General features: G+C 40.6%; 1 protein-coding gene across 2 annotated transcripts in view; it reads left to right on the forward strand.

Annotated features, from left to right (window-relative positions):
• Positions 1 to 18,935, forward strand: part of ttc7a (tetratricopeptide repeat domain 7A) — a 425,510-nt gene that overhangs the window by 40,469 nt on the left and 366,106 nt on the right. For both annotated transcript variants that reach the window (XM_028820451.2, XM_051919615.1), the window contains exon 3: positions 3,483 to 3,651. In XM_028820451.2, coding sequence (XP_028676284.1) covers positions 3,483 to 3,651 — 169 coding nt within the window. The remainder of the gene's footprint in view (positions 1 to 3,482; positions 3,652 to 18,935) is intronic.

An 18,935-nucleotide genomic window follows, 5' to 3' on the forward strand; every position in this document is an offset into this window, starting at 1 on the left:
TATCACAAATTAAAGAGGATTGAGAAAAATAATGCATAAATAGTACACAAAAAAATTCAGACGTGAGCAGCAGTAGGTTTTGCAACCTAGGAAGCAAGTTATCTGAACTATTCTATGACATTTGAGCAATTATTTGCCGCTCTCTGTTGCTGATCTTTCTGATCATAAAATAGGTCATTACAATAACAGTTGACAAGAAGAATTCATAAGTAATTGCAGAATGATGGTATTTGAGGGTTTCTCTAGAGGGCCTCTTTCTCTTGCATGATCTGGATCAAAAACTAATAAGCACATTGTCATCTCATAAGCAGACTTAAGTTTCGAGTTTGGTATTTTTCCGTCTAGCCATTTTATCTCTTGACCATCCTCATGAAATTGTGACACACAGACACACACACACGCACAGACAGACACACACCCATAAACGTGATATGGATGTTTTTGGTGTCAAGGGACCCTAAAAAGTTGAGATCCGTTGAAAACTGGAGATCAAAATTTTTGACAAATCTAAAGCTTTTATTCTCCACCACCATAGATGGTAGGTTATGGTGGGGGAGGGTGCAAAGCAAAAATAATGCACACTAACATAAGTCAGATATTTAAATCAGAATAAAATAAAAAATACTACAAGAAACACCTAATCCTTGACACCACATGTCATGCTGAACACCTTGACAGGATAAATCGAAAGAAAGAGTGAGAATATCAGTGTCAGCTAAAAAGCCTTCCCAAATAAATAAGTTTTAAGATGTCATTTCAAAGAATGCCTTGGGTCATCTGATCTCACTCATTTCCGGAGGGCATCCCAAAGTCTGGGTGTTTAGGAGCTGATGTCTCTGTCAACCATAGAGCACAGGTAAGTTTGGGGCACAACAAGATTGCCAGAAATGGTGGACCTCAATGGGTTGATGGAGCCTAGTGATGGAGAAGGTTACTGACATAGTCGGGTGTAAGGGTTTATAGGTTAGTAGTAGAATTTTATATTTAATCCTATAAGTCGCATGGCACCCGTGAAGGTGAAACACAGCAAGCATGATGTTCTCTCTGTTGTAGTTCTGAGTAACCAACTGGAGCCAAGATAACAAATTAGAAGAGGCATTTGCCAGTAAGGAAAAGTCAAGGTGGGATATGATAAAAGCACGATGTGACCAGTATGAGGTGCAGCAGCTCCCCAAACCTCAGACACAATTGCACCACACCTAGTCCTTGGTGCAAATAATAGTTTATTGATAAGGAAATACCTCTCATCAGGCTTCTCCTCATAATATACATTGGTTCAGTCTACAGTTTCTCTTCTGTGTGTTTTTCCATCCTCCGTCCACTCTTCTCAATGAGCATTGTCCACCTCCTCTTGACTCCAACAACCTGGACCAAGTGGGGGCTCTCCTTTAACTCTGGACCCAAGAATTCTTTTTAAGCTTAATCTACTGCCTCCAGGAACTACTTCTAGGGCAGGCAGGTTCCCACAAGTTCTTGTACCCTCAGTTTCAGACAGCCCCTCCTGGTGGCCCCCATAGAACCACAACTCCCATGCTGCCCTGTGGGCAACCATACTGGGGCTCCTCAGACACCTTATGTATGAGGGGGGTGGTCTACCCGTACTGTCCTTATGTTTCAGGTACCTTAGCACAACCAGAGCATCCCTTCGTGATTGCTTGGTGGAGCTGCTATAGGAGTGCCTGACACTTACAGTAAATATCACCGCTCCTCAGCTGGCCTTCCTTTCCCATGGCCTCTTGGCAGGCAAAGGAGCAGGAGCCATCCTGGCAGGGACACCGGTTGGTCCTTCACAATGGACAATCTTTACAGTATCAGAAACAGGAGAGAAAGGAACAAACATGTTAGTGAAGTCGTAGTACGATTGTTTCTTAATGTGATTTGAGTAAATTAGATAAGAAAGGGAGGAATCAGAATGATGCTAAGATTCTTTGCAGAAGACGATGGTCTGATGGTAGACATCACAGAGAGTTACAGTTTTGAAATGGAGCTCATTTCCTTAAGCTTAGCTTTAGTGTCATGACTTCTGTTTTGTTGAATATAAGATTAAACATTTACACTCCATTCAGTGTTTAATTTCACCAATGCATGCTGTGAGCTGGGAAATGTCTGAAGAGCGTCCAGTTTTTAAAAAAAGCATCACCCATATATGTTATTTACCCCATGTAGTTGGTAGTGATGGTTGATTAAAAAGTTCAGTCTAATGTTTTCATGAAGAATTGACATAACAAAGTTTTCAATAGAACAGGACCTTGTGGTGACTAGCACTTATAAACTAATTATGAACAGTGACCCTCCATCCATCGTATGATTGCACTTTAATTGCGTGCAATAACTTACTCCATTTTCAGATGCACCTAATCCATTATAGGGCTGCAGAAGGTCACAGCTTATCCTGGCAGAGCACTGGGTAGGGGGCAGCCCATCAAAAGATGTTGTAACAGTTGAGGTATTTATCGACCTCTTGAACCCTCAGGTACCACTCCAAACACCAGGTAAAAATACAAGACTTCTTTATTTTGGAATAATCACATGCACAAAGCACCCTCCACTCCACACTACTCATATAAACACCAATCAATACTACAATAATCACTCCTCCTCTCCCAGACACTTCGCCACCCTACCTCCCAGCTCAGCTCAGTGTCTGGGCTTTCCCAGAGTTCTTTTATACCCCCTGACCCGGAGGTGTTTCTGCCCAACAGTCCACAAGTCCTTATTACTTCCAGGTCAGGGTAAAAGTCCTTTTCTTCAACCTGGAAGTACGTCATCTCTCCTGTTCACGTGACCAGGACGTACTTCCAGGTTATAGGGCACATACGAGTCCACGAGCCTCCCTACAGCGACTCCCAGTGGTCCCCAAGTTATCCAGCAGGGCTGTGCATATAAACTACAAAGTCCATGAGACCCTGCTGGAATTCGGGGAACGACCATGCTGTCGGGAGAGCTCCACCTGGCGGCCTGGGGGGGAGGGCCGGAATATGTAGCCGGCCATCCATCACAATGTACAACACAAAATTAACTTGTACCATTACACTGTAGTATGTCAAAGAATGCACGGTGGGGTCCATGTGCCCACTTTCCCTAGATGTGAACTTTCATGGCTCCCATAGACTTTAGGCCCCCGAGGATTCCTTTCTCCTGTGTCATTAAAGGTTTGCTGTCTTCTCTTTAGCTCTGTTTTCTTTACTTTGAATTCCAGTGCCATCATTGTGAGCCTTAAAAACCTAAAAAATGTATTAACATATATATGTGAAGTTAAAATTAATTTAATAATTTACTTTTGTTGCCCTTGTGATTTGGTTTTGCCTGTTGCATGGAAATTAGCAATTCTGCAACGTCACCATGTTCTTATATTTAAATCTTGATGTACATTCTTTTAACTGGCTATTGAAATCCTGTTCTTCTGCATTGTGCAATTTCCTCTGTTATGTGGTTATTAATGCTTTTTAAAAATAAACATCTCTTGTTTTATTTGCTTATAGCCAAAGTACCTGACAGAGGCCATGCTCATCCTGGCCAAGCTGCACTACATGGAGGGCTCATACAGGGACGCGCAGAGCATGTATGCTAGGGTGGGTGTAGAGAACCTCTCCATCGACAGTGAGCCCCTCTACTGGATCAGACTCATAGCTGAGGCTTTGGTGATTAAAGGTATGCACATGACTTCTAAACATTTAATCATTTTATTTGAATGGATATGACAGCTTATATATTAGTATATACTATATATGCATTAACTGATTTACAGCCAACCGAATTGAAGTGATATGCACTTGGGAGCAGGGTAAATGGAAAACAGTATAGTAATAATTTTCTTAACATTATCCAAAACCAGCCACAGTAATAAATCTTTTGTAATTAATTTTATTATTTCACAGGTTCTCTTATGTTTTCTGATTCTTGGAAGGCCATTTAAGGTCTGCTCCTCGTGGCTAATTCTTATGTATGCGGTCCACACCACATTCCTTACACCAGTGTTTCTCAAACTTTATGGTCCTGCAACACTGTTTTGCCTTTTGAAATACATTGATGCCTTACTAGCAGCTACTGCAAACCGCTTCCCACTCAGTGAAACAAGCATGATCGGGGGGTCATTTGGTGAAATGAGCTCATTTAGAAGCAGGGAAACCTGTTGCGCAGCACTACCAATCACTTAGGTAACCCACTGGGACTCACTCACTACCCACTCGCGAAAGACGGCAACCCGGGTGACGACCCAGTGGTTGAGAAACACTAGTTTAGGCTAGCCACTGCGACCCACTCACAAACCAGTGATGGCTACCTGCAAACCATTGGTGGCGCAACTCAGTGTGGAGACTCCAAGACTTGCAGGTTGGTTTTGTGCCACACCATACTAAAAGTATGAGTATGCTTACCAGTGACCCACAGCAGTCCCTCAGACCCTCCGTTGCAATAACCTGTATACTTTGTAACTGATTCAGGGGCAAAGAGCCAAATAGCCGGTCCTCAGTGGAGCCGTAAGTCAGTCTCTCTCTTTTTCTTTTTCTCTCTCTCTCTCTCTATATATATATATGTATATATGTGTGTATATATCTTAAAATAGTTTTTATTCGTAAGATTTCAACAACCCAACAGGTGCCATCATCAGAAAAAAATGATTAGACATACCGGAATCAAAGGCAAATGGGGGGTTGGGGTGGGGGGTGATTCCTGTATGTCTAATCATTTTCTTCTGATGATGACACCTGGTAGGTTGTTGAAAGCTTATGAATAAAAAACTGTTTTAAGATATGTGATTCATTTTCTCCCTTTCTGGTATTACTAACTAAAAGTATGCAAACTGTCTCACAGACCTTCACTTCCATATGTATATTATTTTATATGGCGTCATTTTTATGATTTATTGCTTTATCACTCACCACCTCTATAACTAAATTGTATGGACTTACTGTCCTTTTCTACAAGGACTTTGGTCTGTTGGCCACCACTCCTTGTAATAGATAGTACATTATTTGTCTCAAGAGGGAAATTTAGAAAACATATCCACATCATTAATTTTTTTGTCTTTTCTTATTCAGCAACACCAAGGTTTCCATTCAACATGTAAAAGTAGAGCAGATGGGCCCATTCTTGCCTTACTCCTAAATCAATTTCTATTGATTTGCTAGAGATACCTATATGTAGTTTCTGTTTAAGTAATTCAAATTATTATCTGAAAAGGAAGATCAATTCCTTGTCTTGTAACATTTCACTTATTTCCTGGAACTGTAAATATGTCCCTGGTGAGGGGTGCAATGTTGCATGTTGATTAGCACAAACAAGCAGAAATTTCACTGTACTCTGAACATGTGACAATCCTGACCCTATAAATGGGAGATTCTGATGGGAAACCACCTCAGCCTGGTGATTTGTGGTTTCTGTTTCTTATACCTACGTAAAACTATCATCATCTCCTCCTGGCAGTCCCCTATCTTCCTCTTTTGTTGTTATTTTTTATATTTACTCCTATGCACTACTTTAAAAATTCTCTTCCATTTGTATCATGTTTCATATTTCCTGACATTTTAATGTTTTACTTATTCAAGGTGGCTTTTCTTTTAAACTTCCTGTAATAGTTTTTAAAGATGAAGCTTGTGCACTGTTTATCTTTATTTGTCTCACTCTATACTTAAACGACTTTTCTTCTTGTTCCTCAAAATGATCTTCTAGCTTTCTGCTGACTCTTCCGATATCTTCCACCATGTGCCACTCTTGTTTTTCCATCTCTTATATTCATTTCAACTCTTTCTGTCAATCCTACCTGGCCATCATCTCTTGCTGATTTTTCTTTCTCCCCATCTTTCGAAAGAAAGTTTTTTCTTTTTTCTTTAAATTGAAGCAGTTGGGAGCTTCACTGGCAAAGCTTGGTAAGTGCCGTATAACATTCTGTCATATTTAAATTAATAACTCTGCATGCTGTAATAATACATATATAACAAAAACATGTCACTTTCCAATGTGCATGTTGTTAATTAATATGAAAGTTAGGTGAATTAGACTAAAAAACATATTGTTACATTACCCACTTAGCACTGAGTTTGCAGGAGTCAGCCATCCCATTCTCAAGGACTTGTATTCATGTGGTAATCCACTTTAATTAAAGGATAAGTGTCTGTGTCTCTCTGTGTCCAAAAACATGTTTTTAATTTGTCATTATGGGTTATTGTGAATTGTGAATTTCCCATTGGGATTAATAAAGTATCTATCTATCTATCTATCTATCTATCTATCTATCTATCTATCTATCTATCTATCTATCTATCTATCTATCTATCTATCTATCTATCTATCTATCTATCTATCTATCTATCTATCTATCTATCTATCTATCTATCTATCTATCTATCTATCTATTGAATGTAGATTTACTGTATGGTGGAAAATGGCTAACTTGTCAAATAAAAATGAAATCTACAACTACTACAATCCACTGTACGTGCACTTGGCATTCTCTGGTTTGTAGGTTAACTAAGGTAAGCTCTCATTTGATTAAACTCATGCAGCCAGAAGATGTGTGACACTCTGTTTAGTTGAAATTGCACAGCAAATGAAGTTTCTGAGTGTGTGATGGTGTGCAAGAATGGTTGGAATGGGATTTCATTATCGCTGATAGTTTCCATTATTGTTAAGCAATCTGCTCCAATTACTTGTGACATGCCACAGAAACTGTTTTGAGGAATGGCACAACAAACTGTAAGATTGTGTGTCTTTGGCAAAGAAAATTCTGTTGCAGAAATGTATGTGTAAATTGCACCATCTATTTATAGAGTTAGTGTTGTTTTTTCAAAAAATGTTCCAAAACTAGCAAACCAAAAAAAAGAATTTATTTTTGGAAGGTGTGATTAGCTAACTGAGCTACAGTGTGACTGGCTAATCAATACTCATTACAGAAAGGTCATTACTGAGAAAAAAAATGAGTTACATTAATAGTTTTATTATGAATGTGTTTGATCAGTATCACTGGATTTTTCCTAAAATGTGTTGTCATCTTTATATATTTAAGGCTCTGGTCAACAAGTTTTAGTAATCAAAACAATGCAGTATTGCTTAGTGTGTATTTTCACAATATTCCTACACATGATTTAATGTACTCTTTTCAATACATGTGTGAAGCATCTTATGATCGTGACCTTCAGACTGCTTCCATATTATACGACAGGAAATCAAAAAGTAAAGTCAACTTGAAAATTAGGAAGAAACTGCAATGGATAGAAGCTGACGCACTGCAGCATGTTTTGCACAGTGTAGCACTCTGCCGCTAGCCTAGTTGAAGCCAAGGTCAATGAACATGGACTGTCTGCTGCGGCATTGCGCCACTGTTGAACTACATACCATAGTGAGATTTCATTGGGCAGAGGGAGTGAAACCTGCAGGTTCATTAATCAAAATAAGAAAGATAAGATTATGCACAATTCAAATGAGACCTTTGTAAGTCATGGAATGGCTGTAAAAATATTGCTAATCACCTGAAAATTCCCATATCTACAGTAAGTCAATAATGAAAAAGTTCAGATCAACTTTAATTTTTACCGACTTGCCTGGAAATTTATTTTGCCCAAACAGACACGCACTGCTTAGGATGGTAAGAGAGGCCACAAATTCCCCCAAGGATCACCGTTGGAGAAATACAGAAAAAAGGAGAGCATCTTGGGTTCACCAAGTTTCCAAAACTACCATCAGATGCCACCTCCATGCCAGCAGATTATTTGGAAGGCATGCCAGATAAAAGCCTTATCATTTCATTTAACCACAAATGTAACATCTGGAGTTTGCCAAACCCTGCTGGAACTTTGGTTGGAACTGTATTCTATGTTCAGAAAAAATGAAAATAGAACTTTATTGCAAGGTGTGTTTGTTGTAAAAAGAATACTGGTTATATAAAAAAAAACTTGATCCCAACTGTCAGGTTTGGAGGACATTCTGTGATGTTCTGGGGCCTTTTTTACTCTAAAGGCCCTTGGAAACTTGTTAGGGCACATGACATTATGGACTTAATGAAATACCAGGAGATGTTAAATTTAAATCTGAATGGTTTTGCCAAGAAACAAAAACTGGGCCATTGTTGGATCTTTCAGCAGGGCAATGACCCAAAATATATGTCCACAGCAACACAAAAATGGTTAAAGGAAAACAAAATCAACAACAATATTTATATATATAGCACATTTTCATACAAATTATGTAGCTCAAAGTGCTTTACAAGATGAAGAAAGAAAAATATAAAAATAAGATTAGGCAATACTAAGTAACAAATAATAAAGTAAGGTTTGATGGCCAGGAGAACAGAAAAAACAAACAAAAAAAAACTCCAGAGGGCTGGAGAAAAAAAGAATCTGCAGGGGTTCCAAGGCCACGAGACCACCCAGTCCCCACTGAGCAAATCAAACCTCTGCCATATCTGCCTCAGTCCCCAGACCTAAACCTAAACCTAAACATGTGAGGTGAGCTGAAGAGGAGAGGACACAAGAGAGGCACGAGGACCCTGGATGATGTGGAGAGATGTGGAGTTGTCTTCTTTGAGAGGAGAGAAAGGCGCAGCAAGGGCTGGGACCGAGTTAAAGGCAGTCAGGACAGACAAGTGAGTGAGCAGGACCGCAGATGAGAGACCTGGCTTTAAAAACTCATAGACACATGCGATGAGTTGTATGTGGTGTGGCAGCAGCTAAACCAACAACTGCCATTCTGAGGCTGTGTGTCTTAGAATGCTGTTTAAAAGAGGGGTTTCCCTGTGGCTGAAGCTGTGCCAGGGGATGAGGTGCAGCATGAAAGACAACACAATAAATAAATATATATCCATATAATCAGTTTGTGAAGATCATAGCAGCCACCTTCTCCGATAATACACGAGAGCAAGTCGGGGCTTTCTTGATCATCACTGCGGACCAAGCGGTGAGGTAAAGTATTTCAAGGTTCAAGGTTGCTTTATTTAGTCATGCTTACACAAAAAACATGAACTTTGCTTTCTCAGTTGCATCTAATAACAAGACAAAAAGAAATGAAATAAAACAAATAGAGACAAGACTGTTTAAAGTAAGGCAGTTTGATAAAGCGTATTTAGGCAAAAGTGGTTACAGGATACATTTCAAACCTTAAAATCCCTGATATTCCTTATGAAAAAGTCGTATGGCACTAGGAACAAAGGAACTTCTGGAGCAATTTGTGTGGGTTTTCAAAGTGACTGTCTTTCCTGATTTACATCTAATGGATGTCTGTCATCAGTTGAGATGATTTCCAATTTCTTTAGCATTGTCCTCTGAGACACACTTGCCAGATCAGATATTTAATGCCAGAGGTCCTCTGTAATTTTAGTCCTGTCTAATTCACATGTCCATTCGCAAAGGAATAGTTTAACATGGGGTTATTTTTTTTACTGACTTTTTAAAGAAGGTAGAAGGCTTCGTAATCTTTACTGAGATGTGAACATGCAGTCTATGAAAAGGTACTGACATGAGCGATTCACACAGGACTAAAACTACAGAGGCCCTCCGGTCATTGTTACTTGACCCCATCTCCTGATGTAAGTCTAATCTCATCTAAATGGAGCTTAAGGGTGTTAAATTTAAAAAGGATGAGCAACATTTGCTGAAGAGAAAGCTTGCAAGACACTTAGATGTTTAGCAGTTAAGGTACCTAAGAAGAACACAATTTTCTGAGGAGATCAGAGGAGTCAAGAGGAAAAAGGAGCTGAGGAGTATGGGGAAAAGAAAAATCCAGTAGAGAAGATAATCAGTTATGAATATCCAGTAAAAACATAAATGGCAAAGGGCAATTTCTCATGCAGAGAGGTGCCTGAACGGCTTGCTGAACAGAACTGACAATGTGAATATTGGGATAGCCCCTTATGTGTATAGTTAGTGTGGAGTGAGTTGGACAATTTTGAGTGAACTGATAATCTGGATTCCTAGAGCACTGGGAAATATTTGAAGATCACCTCATTGTTTGATCATCTTCCTTGACATGTGTTACCCATATATTGATTGAAAGGAGTTTTTATGGAAATTTGATTAAGTTATAGTAAATCCAAGAACCAGGACTTTAGAATGGAATGGAAGATGATAAGATAAGATGCAGTTTAGGGGGGGGGGGGGGGGGGGGGGGGGGGGGGGGGTTGTGATAGAAAAGATACCTGAATCTTTAAGAGTTGAATATCCTGAGAGGGAAAGAAGTAAAAGGAGGAATCAAACTGGGAGCTTAATTCTTGGAAAGGCCTCTGATGGGAGAACAAAGATGTTGTATTGAACTTACAGTATGCCATGTCCAGGGGGGATCTTGCAAGACTGATCATCAGTTAGAAGAAATGGGAACAATTCTGAGTCATCAGTGAATGTGACATTGAAATCTTGAGGAAAGACCAGGCACACGGACAGTTTCTGCCCTGAATTCAAATTATGGTCTCCGGAGCTGAACGGTTGACGTGAGGAGGTTCCACTAGAGGAATTAGTTAAAAAAAAAAAAAGAAGGAGAAGCCTCCTGATGGAGTGACTGCTGTCTATTGGTCAGCTCAAGTCTGCTTCTTATTACATGGATGCAGCTGTCTGGTGGGTCAAAATATTAACAAACGAGGGAAGTGGCCGAGGCTGTGTGTTTGTTGCTACTATGTCTTTTGTCTTTAACAAGACCATTGCTCTGGAAAGGTGGGTTTAGGAAATGGATAGATGGTTATTTCACTGTATTGCATAAATAAATTAGCAAAACACAACTCAAAAAACAATCAGTCTGAAAATTGATGCATTCAAAGATAAATCTGGCTTGACTATTTCTGGCTGGGGTTTCAGTGTGCACACATTTCCTGTCTGTTAGTACAGATGAGAAGCTTCAGTTGGCAGCGCCACAGGTGGGCCTCAGCAGAGTGTAGAAACGTCATGAAGAGTGTGGACGTCTATCTGTGCAGTACATTTGAACATTTGTCCAACTGTGTGAATGTATGGAGTCAGAGGTCTTTAAGTAACAGTCTGGGATTTCTTTTGAATATCATCTGATTTGTAGGTGTTTGGCCTGTAGGGGGCACACAAGAACTATCTCAAGCCCAGAATGAACACAAAGAAAGACCACATAAATGAAAAGGGGGGATTTATTAGCCAACCCAAACCCACGAGGGTAGGTAAATAAACAAAATGTAAAAATAGTGCAGAGTAACTGAATATAAATCCTGTAAGCTTCTCTGGCCTGCCTAAATGCAATAGTGGGCTCCCTACTATCTGGTGGAGTAGCTGGCCTACTTGCCCATGAAGACCACAGATGTACACTCCTTTCTTATTTCCAGTATTTCGCTCTTGAACCACCATGCTGGCCTCTTGTCCTCCTGTCAGTGTATCTCTTTACCTCTCTAAGCGTATAGTCCCAAAAATGTAGTTCCAAAAATGCACATTAGAAGGGGATATCATCATCAACTCCTGGCTAGTAATAGGGCAAACACAGCATCTAGATAAATAAAAAGATTTATTGTTCACAAACCTGCTTTTAATAATAAAGCAGCTCTGCAGGAGCACAAAAGGCAAAAAGGAGTTGCCATTAACACCAAAAGCAATCCAAAGCACATGATTCCCAATACAGATTTTCAATGATTTCGTCAAAATCCAGAGCAGAAGGTCGAAAATCTAGAAGTCCAATAAGTCACATAAACACCAGTAAACTCTTCACTCCCAAGCGCATTTGAAATGAACTGCCAGGAACTGTGGGAGACCCTCCAGATTTATAGCACAGAGGGCAGTTCCTGGTGACTGTTGGTGGACCACCTTCAAAACACATAGAACATAATATAGGCAGGTTACGAATGAATGATGCATATCATCATTAAAAGTAACATTAACATAATCAACATAAATCAAAGAATCAAAAATGAAAAAAGAGACATAAAACATCAATTTGAGGAACAGCCAGGGGAGGAACCCTGGGTCAGATGTGACTCCTCTACTAGAGTTTTTACTGTTGTGTTCACATGCCATGGAATTTTTAGACCTGTGATACCTCATCTTTCCATTTCATTAGGTCAGGGTGGGGAGCATGCACTGGTACAGCGCTTTGCTGCACCCACCACACAACAAAACAGCTCGGGATCCTGGTTGGCAACCCCCCAGGCAGACATGTGGTTCAGTCCCACCCCCTGGGAATGACCCTCTATCTGCTGCAACCAGGTGTTAGATAGGTGTCCCCTTGGCCTGGTCCAGCCACTAGGGTCCTCACCAATAAGGATCCTGCAAGCCGGATCACCATCAGGGAATCACGTGACATGGCGGTAGTGCTGCAACTGACACTCCTTCACAATGCAGGTAATGTGGGACTCATTTGGGACTCCATGAGCAACCGCTCATTTGACACAAAGTCACACCAGCAGTACTCAAGGATTCTCTACACAGTACCAAAGGAGTCCAGTCTTCATCTCAGGTCACTGTTTAGCATCCATATCTCGCAACCATGTAGCAATACGGGGAGCACCAGGACTGTAAACACTTGGACCTTTGTCCTTTTGCAGAAACATCAGGAGCGCCACACACCCCTTTCCAGTGCCCACATGACAGATACCCCCCCCCCACCCCCCACCCCCCTCCCCCAGAACTGTCCAATTCCGTCCACTGACTTCATAGGAAGAGTCACCAGAGATATAAAAGTCACTGTTGAGGTAAGTAAACCACTCTTTCCACAGACAGACACACTGCTGATGGCTGTGCCCAAGACGTCATTAAAGGCCTCATCATATTCATGTCAAATTCTGCTTAGTGTTTTGGAAAAAAATTGTGAGCTTGCTGTTAATCTGTTACTGGATCTTCTCAAAAAACAATTAATTTTTTTTTTTTGAAAAATAAAAGAAAACTACTGTAGTAGGTTCACAGAGTTCAAGTTTCAAGTTCAATATTTTTCAAATTGAACGTATTTCCTTACAAACGTGGTATTTTTGCATTTTCTGTGCAAAATTGTGCTCTAAAGTTCTATAAATTTAAAAAAATATCTTGGCCTCAATGGCACTTTACAATAGAGGCTGATGGGGTTAAATTACCAGAATATTAACTCCTAAAAACTTACCAAATACTTCTAAGACAGTTTCCGAGTATTGATCTGTGTCTTGCTATTACATGCACATTGTTAAATAGTTTCCATCCATCCATCCATTATCCAACTTGCTGTATCCTAACTACAGGGTCACAGGGGTCTGCTGGAGCCAATCCCAGCCAACACAGGGTGCAAGCCCACCACAGGGCGGTTAAATAGTTTATACATGTTTATTTTTAAACAAAAAAAACCACCAATATAATCTGAGAGTCATCCATTTTAAAAGAAGCCCGGTGTGCACGCCATGTGGAACACTGAACTTCTTCCCTCTGCTATTTCTTGGTTTGGAGAACTCTTAGTTTATGAATTAACATTCCCCAATGTACTCCTATTATTCTCTCATTCCCCCAATCACTTCCAAGGATAGAGACAACATGCCTCTCAAATCTCAGTGATTTTATAGGATGTGTTATAGTCTGTCTCATGTCAAGGGTCTCCCGAGACCAGCTACAAGTCTGGTCCCAGGCTGATCTACTTACATTGCTATTTTTTGAAAGCAATGCCAAACAACACAACATCAGAAAGGACAAAGTATGTGACATTCGGTAAGCCTTTAGGCACTTTGCAGATTCCAAAGTGGCAGTGAATAAACCGATAGGTATATTGTTAGATATCACTTTATTTGTCCCCATGCAGAAAATCAGCTTTTAATTTTAACTAATTTTCCTGGAGGATATCTTCATGTTTCTATCAAACATTTTAAATTACGTGAAAATCCCTGGGCACCACCATTCTAGTATGGCGTGTAAAAAATCAAGTCAAACTGAATAGTGAAGAAAGAACAGAGGGCTCATACTGTATGTGAGATATATGATAAGTGAGCAGTCCACACAGCTACTTACCATCACCAGCTCTTGAGGACAGTTAACTGAAGCTTCAAGATAGGACACCACTGCTTGGAGTCACTGCTCCATATTCAAAGCTACAAGTGCCGGCTTTGGCTTCCTGAAGCTCAAGTGGATGTGAAAATAATGTTTTAGTAAAAATGTGGATCTACACGCCTTTAGATGATGTTTATAACAAGTTTCTCAATTTAAGGTTTGCTGTCTCTATCCCAGGAGACTGTGGTTGTGTGAATTTTGCCACCTTGATTAATACTCAGTGACACAACATGCTCATTTACTGCAGGGGTTTCATGAGTGCTCAAGCTTGTTCACCACCTTCTGTTTCATGGTCAACGTAGGCAGGGGGTTTTGGGTATTTCACTTTAACTGCCAGGGTCAGTTGTGCAGGGCTTCAGTCAGAGGTAAAGTCATCTGCTGACTTCTGATATTTTAGTCAGATGCTAGTTAGTAGCCATTACAGCATTGCAGGGATGCTGAGTTTGCTCCTCTGTACTGACTATATCGTTTAAAGTGTGATGGATAACAATAGTAAGAGCAAGTCAGAGTTGTAACAAACAAACAAACCATGACCAGGACATGAGACAAAATTGTAAGAAATCGAGAAATGTAGCAAAAGAGTTTATAACCAGAATATTTCAATTAGATGAAATTCAAACACAAGAAGAAAATCAAAGTCGAACAACAGAAGACAATCCTAACCAGAGAGATCTTTAACCATAAAAATGTGAGGGGTTTATATTTTGATTTATCCACAAAGTTGGAAAGTCAGGAAGTGTACAATGCCAATCTTTATACCATTGTGGTAATTATGTCACATGTCTCACACTCCTGGACATTCTGCCAAGCAACAGCCTGGCATTCTGCATCACAAACAGTGGCACCGATAATAGAAACAAACTGTCACTTCAGGAAGATTTATCTCAAAAATGATGTCTACAAAAACATCTAAAATAAAAAAATAAAACAACAAAAAAACAGTCTCCAATTAAAATCCCCAAAATGATATCTCCATTATTTTTAGAGACTGAGGAAAAAGCTGTAAAAAATATAAAACAAAAATCGAGATGATGACATTCAAAATCATGGATTTCATGTATAAGACACTAATTGCAGTTATGGTGGTCTAGGGAAGAAGGGTCAACACATAACAAGCAGTTTGGGGTGCTATCACAGTCCTCCCCTTTTAGTAGTGTAGTTTTAACAATATATAAAATAACAGAAATAACAACAAAAGTAGCTGCCATGTAACAAAGTGGCTTAGATCGTCAGGCTTCTGCCTGTGATGCACGTTCTCTTACAGGAGGTTCTCTGTCTGGATCATCTTCTTGGTCAAAGATGCCTCCATTCAGGCAGCCATTCTTTTAAAGTCCTAGGACCGTAAGGGGTAGGGTCAATTGCCTTCACTGGGCTTTGGAGGAAGACCATGACACGACTGTAAGTGGCAGCGCCCCCACCCCGGCCCTAGGTGCTACTACATACTTGGTAAAAGCTTAGATGGTGATCCTCAGACACGCATGCACAGAGACAGAGTTAAGATGTGCAAAGCTGATAGAGAGACCTGTGCACACAGACTCAAGGGTGTCATGGCTACCAAAGGTCCATCTGGTAAATACTAACATAAAGGGAATATTTGGGCAGTCAGTTATTTTGAGTTTTATATTAGTAATAATTTAGACGACTCAACACCGATTTGTTTTCACTTTAAAATTAAAGAGTCTGGGCGGCACAGTGGCGCAGTGGTAGCAGGGTCCTCCCTGCATGGAGTTTGCATGGTGTCTGTGTGGGTTTCCTACAGGTACTCCGGTTTCCTCCCACAGTCCAAAGACATGCAGGTTAGGTGCATTGGCGATTCTAAATTGTCCCTAGTGTGTGCTTGGTGTGTGTGTGCGCACCCTGCCCGGGGTTTGTTTCCTGCCTGTGTTGGCTGGGATTGGTTCCAGCAGACCCCCGTGACGCTGTAGTTAGGATATAGTGGGTTGGATGATGGATGGATGGATTAAAGAGTCTTTTTCGGTTATTCAATATTGTATAATATTGAAATGTGAAAACTTACAAGGGGGTTTATACTTTTTATAGGTACTGTATGAGTTACATTCAGTAAGTTCTGAGACTATCCATTGTGTGGTGCTGATGTTCTTGCAAGCCAATTGCACATATGTGTTACATGTAATGGTATAATAACCCTACTCGTGGTGCCAAGTGTGCCATCACTTACACAAGCTCAGAAGTGATTTACCAACGTTGAATTTGCACTGTAGTTATGGGCCAAAGTGAAAAATGTCATCTTTTGAAGAAGCCAGAATTGTGTCCTCTTGTCAGTAAATTGGCAACTGAAACGCTACAAATGCTCAAGCACAGGAAGTTTGAAGAAGGAAGATAATTTTTCAGAGTAATGCCTGAGGTGGTCATCCAGTAATAGACGGAAGAAAACATCTGAAAGGCAAAATGAGTTGTTTGTAAAAACTATTAGTGGAAATAGAACCCCCCCCACAGGATTCCCCGAGTGACACGGTCGAATGCCTTTTCCAAGTCCACAAAACACATGTAGACTGGTTGGGCAAACTCCCATGCACCCTCCAGGACCCTGCTAAGGGTATAGAGCTGGTCCACTGTTCCGCGACCAGGATGAAAACCACACTGTTCCTCCTGAATCCGAGGCTCGACTATCCGACGGACCCTCCTCTCCAGAACCCCCGAATAGACTTTTCCAGGGAGGCTGAGGAGTGTGATCCCTCTGTAGTTGGAACACACCCTCCGATCCCCCTTCTTAAAGAGGGGGACCACCACCCCGGTCTGCCAATCCAGAGGCACTGTCCCTGATGTCCATGCGATGTTGCAGAGGCGTGTCAGCCAAGACAGTCCTACAACATCCAGAGCCTTGAGGAACTCCGGGTGTATCTCATCCACCCCCGGGGCCCTGCCACCAAGGAGTTTTTTGACCACCTCGGTGACCTCAGTCCCAGAGATGGGGGAGCCCACCTCTGAGTCCCCAGGCTCTGCTTCCTCATTGGAAGGCATGTTAATGGGATTGAGGAGGTCTTCAAAGTACTCCCCCCACCGACCCACAACGTCCTGAGTCGAGGTCAGCAGCGCACCATCCCCACCATATACAGTGTTGACACTGCACTGCTTCCCCTTCCTGAGACGCCGGACGGTGGACCAGAATCTCCTCGAAGCCGTCCGAAAGTCGTTCTCCATGGCCTCCCCAAACTCCTCCCACGCCCGAGTTTTTGCCTCAGCAACCACCAAAGTCACATTCTGCTTGGCCTGCCGGTACCTATCAGCTGCCTCCAGGGTCCCACAGGACACTTTACTAAAAATCATTGAAGCAAATTCTTTGCAAACTCTTTGCAAATTCTTTGCATCAAAGCTTCATTTAATCCATATCACTACACCTGTTTCATACAATGATTACTAGTGATGAACAACGTACTTACACTGTGTATACATGACATGAAGGTGTGATATGATGGCACAGATTGCAAAATGGAGAAAGAGAGAGAAAGCAAATGTAGCACGCTATCCGACGCTGGCCAAGTCCTTGTTGTGTATTCCAGCAACATCCACGCCATCAGAGCGTCTCTTTTCTGCAGCAGGAAACAATGCATCAAAGTGCAGAGCAAGCCTCAGTTCTGAGCATGTTGGTATGCTCGTGTTTCTTCATTGCAACCACCACATGCTCCTTTAAAGGCTTACGCACACAGAAACACACACACCATGTCTACCTCATCCTGGACATACTGTACAATCCTGCCAGAAGTTTTTTTTTTGCCTGCTGCAAATGCCAGAAAGCCAACCAAGAACACTGTGAAGGCGTACGTTATTCCTGAGCTGTAGTTAGGTTGAAACTTGTAGTTCTGAAAGTTAAATTGCACAACTTAAAGGCAATTTTTATGTGTTATTATTATTATTATTGACCTATGCCTTACTTTAAGGCCGAATGTAAACCTTTTTTACTTTACTTTGTAATTGATATATTTTCATATTTATTTGTTTTTGCATTTCAAGCAATGTTTTCTTTAAAACCCAGAATGTAATATGGCAAGTAAATGCACTAAATGGGTTTAGTTTTATAATTTAAGCAATAAAAATGTTTTTTTTCTAAAATGGAAATCAATTAGCTATTCATTTTAAGAGAGATGTCTTATTTTCTTTTTTGTATATTTACTATTGCTCTTAAATAAAGCAAAAGTATTTCTTATTTGATTACTTGATTACTTAAATCATTGATGGATGCAGCCCTGCATTATACACCGTCACACACGTGTGCATGGGAGGCAGTCTAAGGGCTTAACCAAGGTGAAGACGCAGAGACAGGGGTTGATGAACTGCACTAATGCCTTTTGTCCTTTCTCTACAGACCTACAGAGCAAAAGCCCACTTCTGCTGTGAGGCCGCACCCTCCTACAGAACCCCACTTTCGTCCAGAACCCGCCGCTTCCTCCCTTTCAACTATAAAACCCGCTTCCCTAATCCTCTTGTTTAGTCATTGTTATTGACTCAGTCTCTTATGATTACTCGCTATCAGCATTTTTCTTTGTGGACATTGAAAATATATGGGGTGAAACTCTCAAACCTTTTCATTTGTTCTCTTGTTTCCTTTACAACACATTTGATTGACTGTCTTGTGCTTGTGATAAATGCCGCTGCTCAAAGCCTTTGTTTTTTTTACTCACTTTGTACTTCTTTCCTTTCCCAGGTTATAAGCTAATTGAAACAGGTTCTGGCTCAGTGGTGTCCATAATATTTTTCCATTGCCAGGTTAAAAATTAATTAAAACAGCTTCTGGTTCTGTGGTGTCTATACTTAAACTTACTGAAACAGATGCACTAATGTTATAATTTACTAGTACAATACAGGAAAAATGTAGGAAAGAGAAATACTTTAAATGTGAATTGTGTCTGTAGCCAAATTGCTTTTCAGAGTCCTGTAAATTCAATTTGTCTTGGTTCGTTTGAGCAAAATACTAAAAACTTAATATAAGCTGTCTGCAGTTCAAAAATTGAAGATTTTCTACACCAATACAAGATGTCAGGGCATAAT

Source organism: Erpetoichthys calabaricus, chromosome 15 (genome assembly GCF_900747795.2).
Source record: "Erpetoichthys calabaricus chromosome 15, fErpCal1.3, whole genome shotgun sequence".
Taxonomy (NCBI): domain Eukaryota; kingdom Metazoa; phylum Chordata; class Cladistia; order Polypteriformes; family Polypteridae; genus Erpetoichthys; species Erpetoichthys calabaricus.